Source organism: Papilio xuthus, unplaced genomic scaffold, assembly GCF_000836235.2.
Source record: "Papilio xuthus unplaced genomic scaffold, Pxut_1.1 DF825783.1, whole genome shotgun sequence".
NCBI lineage: Eukaryota > Metazoa > Arthropoda > Insecta > Lepidoptera > Papilionidae > Papilio > Papilio xuthus.
In genome coordinates, this window is record NW_013532866.1 from 3,477,847 (window position 1) to 3,490,496 (window position 12,650).

The following is a 12,650-nucleotide window of genomic DNA, read 5'->3' on the forward strand; positions in this document are numbered from 1 at the left end:
GGTTATATGATTGATCAATTACTTGTTAATTTAAACAATATCATCATGACTGATGTATGGGTTTTTATTGTTTTTGTGAAACACTAGCTGCCAACCGCGACTCCGTCCGCGCACAATTTATAAAATAATTAGTAGCCTATGTGTTCTTCCAGGATCAGCCGTTATAGAGTTATCTTCAAAGAAACATCTATCTAACTTAAAAAAAAACCAATTAATTATACATTTAATGTTAGTATATTTCGTATGAAATTAATCTAGCTAGGTTGATCGGCTTGAACGTGTTAAACTAATCGTATATGTTACAGTTCAAAATATTTCTGTATAAATTTAGTTATAATGCAAAACGTCTGGGATACTTCAGAGTTGAGGGGCGCAGTGCGTTGACACTACCACCCGTGCGCTGGAGATAACATTCGATCCCCTAGCCGTGCCCCCGATATGGTTATTTCGATCTCTACGCTACAGTGACCATGATATACTACGACATATCCGACGAAGAGTTACATTAAGACAAGCCGCAATCATACGAATAACGCACGGTTATTTAGAGCGAGACAAATGTATGTATTTCCTATTCAGTTATCTCGCTCTGAAGCGAATGCCCGGCGTTATTCGATTTCGCATTGTGCCTAAATGAATCGAGTGTAGGATAGTTAAATTTGAGACTTGCTTTCAACCATGTAATAATTTTTTTTATACAATAAATCTAAAATCTCATACCGATTTTATGTCATTGTTATCCCGAATTAGTAGAGACGTAACAACAATTAATCGTGTGGTTTCGTTAGTATAAAAGGTGATATTTGAAAATATCACGGTAATTTATAAATAAAAAAAAAAATTACCTTAATTCTAACAGTTTTACTTTTTATCTTTAAAGGAAGTGCTAAAGATATAAGAAATATGTATTCGCATGGTCACCCTATTGAGTAAAATTGTCTTTGTATATGATCTTTTACTTTTTGTTAATTTACAAAGAACGGAACTCCGTGGTTTTGTTCTTATTATTAAAGCTGTTATAACCAGTACGTAACATAAACAAGAGAAAGACGAAAACTTTTTTTTCTTTATTTTACTCATCGATTATTATTCGTCTTTACAATTCGGACGTTATAATTTTGGCTTTGATTTAAGACATTTGTTGAATTCAATAAATAAAATAAAACTTTGTCTTTTTAAAATGTAACGAGTATTAGGAACATTGGCCTGAATATTCGCACTTTTATAAGAAAGAATTTAAGTCAGCTTATCACTACCTCAAAGGGCAGCAACGTATCTGCGGTTCCTCTGGTATTGCTGATGTCCATGGGCGTCGTTGAACACCTCGGTGTTCCCGCTGCTCGTTTGCCCCCTTCTGTTATAAAAAAAAACCACCAATCCGCACTGGGTCAGCGTGGTTGACTATGACCTAGTCAGCCCTAACTTAGGGTAGGCACCGAGACCCTCAGTGAGGACGTATGAGTTAAGGACCAAGAAGTTTGCCATTATCGATTCAAAAGTATAAAATAGGAGGTCCATAAAATTATGGAAATATCCCATGTAGAAAGTCTAAATTAAACATCATTCATACTTGGGATTGCGATTTTTAAATTTTTCCGTTGTTTAATTCAGTGCCTCAAATTAAGATGCTGATTCTCTGCAGCGGTTTTAACAAAAACGGTTTTCGTGAAATGGACGGGGTTATGCAAAGCAGTTGAGATCCTGGAAACCGCGTTGTTAAGAGCTTTTTGAATTAAATTTATTTATGCGGCCGTAATTTTGCTTTTTAGTGATATCGTGAATCTTTGGAATATATCTTTGTGTCATTTTTGTATTTAGTTAAATGCAATAATTGAATTTTCAAAAGTTCCTTCTTTTTATTCTAATTAAGTCTTATTTGTTGTTCCTATGTTATAAAATATCATGGATACATTAAACAATCAATAAAAAAATCATGGGAAGCCTGTCATTAGTGCATAAACGGTTTTTTTGTCATTTTTAATTAGTTTAATAATTAGAACTTCAACAAATTCAAAAGCCAAAGATCAACGACCCTACCTTCGTGAAGGTTTGAATTGAAAAAAAAGTCACCCTCGCTGACCATGTGTTGTAAAAAATTTGCATTGATAATCGGCGAATGGTCATAACGCACATCCGCTCTGTTGCGTGGTCGGGGCGTGAATGTGACGGTGCACGCGATTGGAGCCCGCAGCAACTGGCCGACGCCACCTGTGCTCATCCATGCTAACGACATAATTGACCGGTCAAATTGTAACGTTTAGCGTCTGTACTCATACATTTTTTAAGAAAAGTAACTTATGGGATAGATTCTTCACTTTAAGTAATGAAAGTTATTTAAAATTAAAAAGTGTGCTTGTTGTGTGCTTGTAATTTCGTAAAGTTTTAATTTAGAGTAAATTGTACAATTTTACGTCATGATGACATGCTTATAACGATGATTTAGCTTGTCCCGTCATTATTGTGAGAGGTCACGGTTATTGGTCATGTGAATTTTATCATAGTCGTATAAGGGTCAATGATTTGGCTTAGTTTTATCGGGTATATGTGTTCCTTCTTTTATGATCTCCTGTAGCATAAGTCGTACTAATATTATAAATGCGTAAGTTTAGATGGATGGATGTTTGTTTGAAGGTAACTCTAGAACGGCTGAACGTAGTCTGCAAGAACACATGGGCTACTAATTATTTTTTTTATACAGCACGGACGGAGTTGCGGGCAAGCTAATAGATTCGTAGGCTTTGCAGATTGAGTTGCCATTTGTTTTGTAAATTCCCACAGAGTACAACGACGTGAGTTCTTGATTATTTGTAGTACTGCAACATTATTGCGTAGTGACACAGTCAATGTACTGATATTAACATAAACAAATGTTACGTATGTAGTCTCTGAGTTGCTTGATCTATGACGTTTACCAACCCGTCTCGCTTTAATTACATGTGATAGAAAGAGTCGGAATTGGTAATTCTCATGTCGCGCCAAGTAAATATTATCTGTTTTTGTTTTTTCCTTTTATCTTTATATAGGGTAATATTAAAATTCACGCTTTGTCAGTATTGATTGTACGAGACAGAGTTAACGGCTGATAATCGGTAAAGAAAGAGATGGAGAATGTTTCTGGAATTTTCGATGATATTTTTTATTCTATAATTTATAGTGGCTAAATTATTTTGCCCAAATATTATTCCAAAGACATTATCTGTCTCTCACGTTTATAATAATTTATCAGATGGCCTAGTAAATTAATAAAATTGTACGCAGTAGAGTAGAGATCGTCCGGGGTCACATTGTGGGCCGATGACGGGGCCAGGTGCCGTGTTTTTTGTGCCCCCTCCCACAGCCCCCACTCGGGCAGATGCTCTTAGGGTTGTTTACCTCGTGTATACTAAACCGTCTATAATATTGGTGATTTAAGATAAAAGTTGAATGTTTCTAGACCAAATATGATGTTTGTATATTGATGAGTGTTAGGAAAGAGATTTAATTCTATTATATAGCATTTTCTTTTGTAAATTAATAAAGGCTACAATTATTATTGTAAGAGACGCGGTCTGATGGTCACCATGATGGTACTAACGACAATCATATATAAGACATTTTATAAAACGAGGTATTTATGTAAAATGTCCACCCCGTTTGTGAAAGCCGGATTTATACAATAAGCTTGTGATATTAAACTAATATATAAACACGGCTAAACACTGACGTATATTCGTCCGGTGGCGACGGGCCGCGTCCGCGAAATAATACCAGTACCACTCATCCTGATGAAAGCCCCCGATGGGCTCGAAACTAGTCGGTGCCGCCACCGGATTAATATACGTAAGTGTTTAGCCGTGTTAATTTCAGTTTAGTACAATATCTCACGAAAGTTTGAATAATTTAAAAGCTTGTGATATGTGCTTTATACAATCGATGTGAACGAAATTTGAGATTTGTAAAATCAACTCTGTCAACTTTTACTCTCTTACAAGTCTAGGTCACAGTTGAAAAAGCTTATTCATAACACGTGTTCTTTTAAAAACCGGTTCAATGTCTGAATTCGTTGCCCTTAAATGCCTATAAGGGATGAACTCTGAAAAGACGCTCTCCAAAGGTCGGCTACGCACCCCTAAGGTCTTCGCCCTTAGCGACCTCGTAAGGTCCTCGTCCTGCGTTATTTGAAGAGCCCTAAGATCTCTAAGTTTTATATATTCAAATTAATTGATATTGAAATCTGTAGATTACGGTCTCTTAACCTTGGAACTTGGTTAAGTGGATTTTTTTGACGTAATAAGCCACATAGAAGTGAAACAATGGTTATAAAAAATATGCCTTGGTTTTTTAATGATTGAAGATCTTCTTACACTGACACTTATTTTTTATACATTTCGCTTTTATTTATTCTTGTATTTTCTTCTTACTAATATTATAAATGTGAATGGTTAGATGGACGTATGGATGGATGTTTGTTTGAAGGTATCTCCCGAACGGCTTAGCGGATTTTGATGGAATTTGGCACACGTAGAGCATAGTCTGGAAGAACATAGGTTACTCGCTTAAGTTTTTTTTCTATTCCTCGCGGTCGGCGTCGCGTGTCACAGCTAGTTAAATAGTATACCACCTATCTTATAATCCTTGTATTATTTTGTACATATTTTGGAAACTTTGTGTAATTTAGCGTTGAATTTTTGACGTTGAGACGCCGCAAAGAGCAGTTGTTTTGGAATATATGTAAGCGATACATCTAATTTATTTTGTTGTACTCGTTACAAGTAACAATTGGTGTACGTCATACGTCAATGTCCTTTGCCGAAGTAATGTGTATTTGCATATTATCGCCTCGTTGCTTGCAAGTTTTAATGAGGACAATATTGTGGAGTATAGCAACTATTTTGTCATGTTATATTGTTCACTTTCGTGCTATAAAAATGAGGGGTTTCAACTTGGGAATAGTCGCGTTGTGGAATAGTCTGTTCTCGACAGTATTTCAAAACCGCTATGACATAGGATACTTTAAGTGAGCGTCTCAAAGGCCGGCAACGCATCTAGGTTTCCTCTGGTATTCCAGATGTCCAAGGCCGTTGAACACTTCAGTGTTCCGACTGCTGGTTAGCTCTCTTATCTTATAAAAAATACATTTTAATAGTAGACTGGTGTTAATAACACTTTTCTCTGGTATCCTGGAACTTTGAAATGCTGTCATGTCTCGTGACACAAATTGGTTATTAATATATTTTTCACTGTAGTGTAAAGTCGGTCACCTCTCGTCTGTATCTAGTATGGTTTGGGCAAAGATTGTTCGGATTACACGTGTCTTTTCGGCTGATCGAGATTTGGTTTTAATATGCTAACGTATTTCGGTGACGTCATGAGCTGAAAAAGATGCGGCTCACTGTCACTGGGCAATTTATAACCTATATTATAATTTCATTCAATGTGTGTCGATCACGTTTGCAGTTCAGTGACCGTCCTTGCATCGTTTGTGCGTTGCTCCCGAATGATGGAAAACATTGACTTTGTATCGCCCCTCTCCGAAACTTGTTAGGTTATTGAACTGCGATATCGGATACTTGCTTATCGTATATCGATATATGATGAAATATTATAAATGCGAATGTTTAGATGGATGGATGTTTGTGTTAACGGCTGAACGCATCTCAATGAAACTTGGCATACATATGGAACATAGTCTGGAAGGACACATAGACTAGTTATCAAGCAAACGGAGTCGGGGCGACAGCCTTAATTTTAAAAATGTAGAATGTTCGTATGGTTACGGAGTAAAAAGATCAGAAGAATCTAGTGTGTGGTTTCCTTCAAATTAAGTATCGGATCATCCGTTGTTTCAATCATTCTTCTAAACTCTATAATTCTGATCGTGGGTTTCTGAAGCTACGTTTAAAACATATTGTTATACCTGTTTTGTCAAAGATATAGACAGGGCTCAGTAACCAACGGTGATTGGTTAATAAATTTTATTGTACATTGGTTAAAATACATTAGTGGCATGTCCTGTGTATATCCTTTATATGTTTGAATTTACCTGATTAAGGTCTATAGCAAGACTGGAATTCAACCAATCTCTTGGTTGTTAAATATACAACAGATGTTCAAAAATAAAGAAAGTAATGCATATCATCTCACGTAATGTTATTGTGGAACTTTGTTAAATAAATATTTTGACCCCTGAGAGATCGATTACACTATGTTACCTACATATGTTAAACCTTTCGAAAGGTCACGGTTTAAAAAACTTGTATAATGTTTATAATTAACTCGAGATTCCGGCTCGTCAGCGTCATCTTGCGTCCTTTGGATGCAGTTGGTACACTCGTGTACATAAATGATTTTGTAAAAGTTGTTATTTATTGTATTTTGTTCTGGAAGCACTTTTGTCAAAAATATTATGGAACTGCGCATACTCTTTGTCAAACACAGGCAACTAAATGTTAGGTTCGTAGGAAATACGATCATATGATATCTTTTACTATTAGAATATATGTCTTATAGATGACAATCGGCAACCCGCGACTCCATCCACTCGGTATTAAAAAAACTTAATGAGTAGCCTATATGTTCTTACAGATTATGTTCTACATCTATACGCAATTTCATCAATATTAGTTTAGCCGTTCCAGAGATATTTCCAAACATCCATCCATCTAAACATTCGCATTTATAATATTAGTAAGATAATGTCAAGTTGAATCGGTTTTTAGTTCAGATTACTTACATATTTCCATTGCGTCTATGAAGTGCGTGGCATAATCGCAAGGCATATGTGAGAAGAGATAATATTGTTGTTATTTCTTTGTTCAATTATCAGGAACTTTTGTATGCGACTGTACATTGTGACTTCCAAAAGTGATTACACCTGACCTCGTCTTGAGATTCACGTAAGGTCGACTGCAGTGTACTTGTTGCGTATTTTTGGAAATTTACAAGAAAGCGAGGTGGACGACCCGTCTAGGTCGGGATACTTTGATTTTGTTTACTCTGGATCGATGAGGAAGGAGGTCCTTACCCTACTGGATGGAACCATTCAGCTGCCCCTTGCTTGTTTGCTACCTTATATTATAAAAAACTGAACTGGAGTAGGAATTAGAATTGTATAGGCGTAAGACTTCTAATATAACATTGAGTTATTGCATTTTTTATATTAAATTCGCCGAAATGGCGAAGCGACCGCTGTCCATAGACATCTACTGTAACAGATGCCTTGCCTACTTTTGATAGACGGACGGAACAACGCCCAGAAAGGGTATTTCATCTTCCTATGCGTCCACTCCTCGTCAAATCCATTTCTCCTTTCCATCGTTTCCTTTTAAAATATTGTGGAGTTTTTTGGTATTTGTTTTAGAAATTATATGATGGATATAATAAAAAAATACATTAATTTTGCGGCAATGATCAGTTTAAATTCATAGGATTTCTATTTGGTTTTCTAACCGGTGTTAGTTGCTTTCTAGTTTTTTTCGCTACAATCCTAATAATGAGGAATAACCAAACCGCTACAATGCAGTCGTTAGCACGACACAGACAAAGCGCACTTTTAATTATAGCTTTTTGCGCAAATGCCACGCTCACTGTTGTTAGGAAATGAAAATACGTATACGAATATAGTCCTTATTTACAATTCATCGTGCGTGCTGATCTACGATTTATTTTTCAATGTTGTATTGTGTAAGTAGAAATTAAAAATTAAAAACAACTGAATGACACACTAGAGAAGATTACTTACTTTAAAACTGTCATTCTCTTAGACTATGTCAAAAATAGATGAATGTATAAAAAGCTCGACAAATATATGTTTTGATTGAGAAAATATACATATGACAAAATCTCTATGTTATAAAATACAGATGACTCTTAACTCTATCTTCCTCTGTCTACACAAGTTAAGTGAAGCTACTATAGATAATAAGACCAAATCTTGTAAAGGTCAATTAAAGGACAATACCATGCCTCATTACTAAAAATACCTGTTCAAACATTATTGTTTTCTCTTTATAAACTCAATAGCGGATGCCCGAGATTTCCAAGCAAATTTAAAAAAAAAAAGTTATATGCGAGGCTATGTGTTCTTCCAAACTATGATGTATAAGATCCGTGTAGCCGTTTTGAAGATATCTTCGAACAAACATCCATCCATTCATCTAAACCTTCGCATTTATAATATTAGTAAGATGGTAAGTCAATGTCAACACAACATTCCGTGAGTACAAGCTTGATCTCATCCGGACAGCTGGCGCGACTCGTAACTGGATATATCCGGTATTTACCCGTCTCGATCACAGGGCTCGATGTACAGGATGATTTACTATATAGTAGGAATACTAATTTTAAATCGATATTCAAACTTTATCAACGATATACAGCAGGCCAATTTATATGTTTATAGGAAAGGTAATTGTTTAAGAATAAGGCACTTTATACTTAAAACTAAAGTTAAATAAATTTCTATGCTCTTGAGAAATTTTAAAAAGATATGTTTTTTTGTTGTAAAATCAGAATTTTATATAACGTCATTGAAAAGAAAGCATGAAGGAACGGGCTTAGGAAGATATTTTTGTTGTCAAACAATGTTAACTTGGTAAATAATTCTAAAACTTAGTTACGGGTACTAACTTTAATCTTCTCTCTTGTTCTAGCTTACGGGAAAGTGTTCCTAGTTAGAAAGAGATGTGGCGTGGACGAGGGCAAACTGTACGCGATGAAAGTATTGAAGAAAGCTTCAATTGTACAGAAACTGAAGACCGCGGAACACACGAGGACCGAAAGACAGGTTGGTATTATGTCACAGAACATTTGTGAATTTCGTCACTTTAAAAACAGACTATAAGTAACTTAGTAGAAAGAAAACAAAGTCATAGTCAGCTTATGTTTTCCTTCAGTTTGTGTTCTACAGCTGTACCAAATTACATCCAAATCCATACAACCGTTTTGGAGATACCTCGTAACAAACATCCATCCATTTAAACATTCGCATTTACAATATTAATAAGATTATTTCTGCAGGGATTATTGGTCACGTAATTACGTCCTTAGTGACCGTTAAATGCCTCTGTTTGATAAATATTTTGCATATTTAAAAACTAAATTCTCGAGTATTCATTCCCTATATCCTGTAATTGTATTAACATAAGGGTTAAATACTGTAAGGTAACCCGACAACTATCAACGCTTATAAGATTAGATGTACGAACAAAACAGGCTTCAATCAACTTATTTAACTATACGTTGTTCTTATGTTGGTAACACTGTTACTGCTAAACTATTAAATAATGTCTTACATTGTATTAAGTAGGTAGTGCAAGTGGAAATGCACCTTTAAGTGTGCTTAGATGCTATGAGCAACCTATAATTTCTTCCTTGAAAATAATTATTATCAGCTATACGTCCCCTCTGAGGGACCCCGACCATAGGCCATAGTCAACGACGCTGACCCAGCGCGGATTGAATTACGCATATCTTTGAATTAAGTCGTAGATATATGTAGCATCACGATGTTTTACTTCACCGTAAGAATGTATACGTAACCAGATATATGTATACGTAAATCAAAAAACACATTAGTATATAGTAGGATTCGAATCAAGGACCTGCAGATTTCAAGTCATGGGCTTAACCCCTGAGTCACTGACGCTCCAATGTATGCTAATTTTTTTTCTCTGATTATTGTTGTATTTTTAAGAGCTGTTTCTTTTTTAATTTGAATGTAACTAGAATTTTATTCTGACAGGTTTTGGAAGCTGTGAGAGCGTGTCCTTTCCTTGTCACCCTACACTACGCCTTTCAAACAGACGCCAAGCTACATTTAATATTAGGTAAGTGCAATACAGACGTATTTTATCCTTTGACTATGACATTGAGTGTTGCATTAGCTTAGTAATTGGGGATATAGTTTTGTCCCTTTCTTTCTTGTTGATAAAACAGAGATAATGATATCGCTAATTTAATATAAGGGTTTTTGTGGCTACACTAATCTGCCGCCGAAACTTATACTCGATCTTTAATTACTTGTATGTAGGAAGTTTCAAAATTTATCCTTCATCTACTAAACATTTTATCTAAGTCTTTCGATTACTATTTTTATCCTAAGATTGCTTTAAGCAAAAATTGAATTTAACAAAAAATGATGTTTGTTATAATACTTTGTTGTCGTAAGTTGTATTTGGAAGTACAGTCCAAGCTAGATAGGCAAGAGTCGAGGGGACTGCGATATTTTTCTCGTAGCGTAACCAAATCCGAGGTTCTTGCTTATGGAAGTTGCTCTTTGGTACTGGACAATGATTCACTTATAGAGAATTCTTGCTTATCCAGGTTCGACTATGTCTTTTGTTGTTTGCAATTCCGTCTCTTGATATATCTTGTTCATCGCCTGGTAATAACTAGATGATACTGACAATTCAAAATGACTTATTAATAAAATACTAGCTGTCGCCCGCAATTCCGTCCGCGTGGACTTGGGAAAAACTTAATAAGTAGCCTACATGTTCTTCTATATGTATGCCAAATTTCATCGAGATCCGTTCAGCCGTTCTGCAGATATCTTCAAACATCAATGTAAATATTCGCATTTATAATATTAGTAAGATGTACAATTTTTTTATTGCGATTTAATTTTTATACCAGTTTTTCGACAATAAGAACTCTTTACTTAACAATGTCGAGACTCTGTTCTTTATATTATAAATAGATGACTATTAAATATATTTCAAGGTCCCTATACCCTAGGGGTGGTGGCTCGGTTTCAAGGTGACTTATTATGAAGGACAAACGTTATCCTTTTATAAAGTACGGGCTTATTTAATGTCCAATATTACTTAATATAACGCCAATAGCCTAATAGTTAAGAGTACGGATTTCTGATCAGGTGGTCGAGAGTTAGTTTTTACTTATGAATACTTTGGCCAGTGAATATATAATATGTTTTTTAACGATTGCATTCAACAGTACGACACACACTTTTGTTACTATGAAATTAATATCTGCATGTAATATTCTATATGTTCATTTTATTTGTTTTTTCTACGACTGTCAGGACAATCGGATAAGATGCTTCACTTATTAAAAGTAGAAATTGCTTTCTTTAAGAAAGACTAAATAAATTATACTGTAGAGTCGAACCTGGATAAGGGAGTCCAAGGTTGTTTATAAATGAACGTGTTAAGTATCACTATGAAAGTTATGTAACCAGTGGTACTAAAAGTGAAAAGATTTTCGGTGTTCTTATTGTCTTGTCTGTCAAACAATCGATCTAGACGATGGCTAAGCATGATTGATGTGGTTCTATAACCGATACTACGAACAAGCGGGTCAAGGGGAGTCTAGACTTACGCAAATTGACCCCCTTTGTGGACAACACACCTTATTGTGAAGGTTTTAAGGTGGCAATTACTTTGTAGTTTGTTATAATTGTAGACCAACTACTGTCTATTGTGTATTTCTTTGTACATTTTGATCTGTTTTGATGGTTGCGACAATTTGTTGTTAAGTTTTGAACAGACAGAATTTGTTGAGCGAGTGGACTGCGATCCATAGATCGCTGGTTCAATCCGGCTCGAAGGACCATATGTTGAGCGAGTGGACTGTATGTTGTAATGAAAGGCTGGTTGGTTGCTGATGATTGTAATAAGAATGAAAGATATACTAAATAGACAAATATGATTGATGTGTCGGCGCGCGGAGTGCTGTAGCGCAACTGAAGGTCGCGGTGCGAGGGAGCGCGGCGGGTGAGGTCTGAAAGGGACCCCCGCGCTGCTTCCACGCCGGTGGTGCCGTAGTACGGAACAGAATTATTAATTAATATTAACCATAGTATTGTTTTGTTAGTTAAGGGATAATAATGTAGATTATTTAACGTGAGACATCTTAAACGTATATAAAAACAGCTTAAACACGTATGTTCGTTTGGGGGTGGCACCGACTAGTTTTGAATCCAACGGGGCTATACCATTCTTACTCACACTGATGAAGTCTTAGAATGGGTACTAAGTTATAATAACCTTATTATCTTAGGCTGTTACAATGAACACAAATAAGTAAATTCTTCTATTCATGAAAAAATAAAATGATGGATATATCGAACAATATCGAATGATTACTGTGTATATGAATTTGCTATATCTTATATCTTTAAATATGCAATTGTTGTATATATATAATTGGAATCTCGGAATCGGCTTCAACGATTTTCATAAAATTTTGTATACAGTCGGTTTCGGGGGCGATAAATCGATCTAGGTAGGAATAATTTTTAGAAAATGTCATTTTATTCGTGTTTTGTCGATAATCAACTTAAACATAAACTTAACTTTTTCTATCGCTAAGATCGAAAAATATTATTCATATTTCATCATTTTATTAGTAATTCATACTTAAATATAATTTCCAAAAAACACAATTTAAAAAACAAATTCCGGGCAAAGCTCGGTTATCCATATTTCATAGCTTTTAAAATTGCACATAGAGCTCTTTTGAGAGTAAATATTCTTTATTGCATATTTTATGAGTAGCTGTCACCCGCAATTCCGTCCGCGCTGATTAAATAAAAACTAAATTAGTAGGCTATGTGTTCTTCCAGACTATTTTCTACATCTATGCCAAATTTCAGAGATATCCATGCAGTCGTTCTGAATATATCATGCAACAAATATACATCCAAGAAG

At 35.3% G+C, this 12,650-nt stretch overlaps 1 protein-coding gene across 2 annotated transcripts in view; it reads left to right on the forward strand.

Annotated features, from left to right (window-relative positions):
• Positions 1–12,650, forward strand: part of LOC106125773 (ribosomal protein S6 kinase alpha-4) — a 75,270-nt gene that overhangs the window by 19,900 nt on the left and 42,720 nt on the right. For both annotated transcript variants that reach the window (XM_013323112.1, XM_013323113.1), the window contains exons 3-4: positions 8,631–8,764; positions 9,722–9,806. In XM_013323112.1, coding sequence (XP_013178566.1) covers positions 8,631–8,764; positions 9,722–9,806 — 219 coding nt within the window. The remainder of the gene's footprint in view (positions 1–8,630; positions 8,765–9,721; positions 9,807–12,650) is intronic.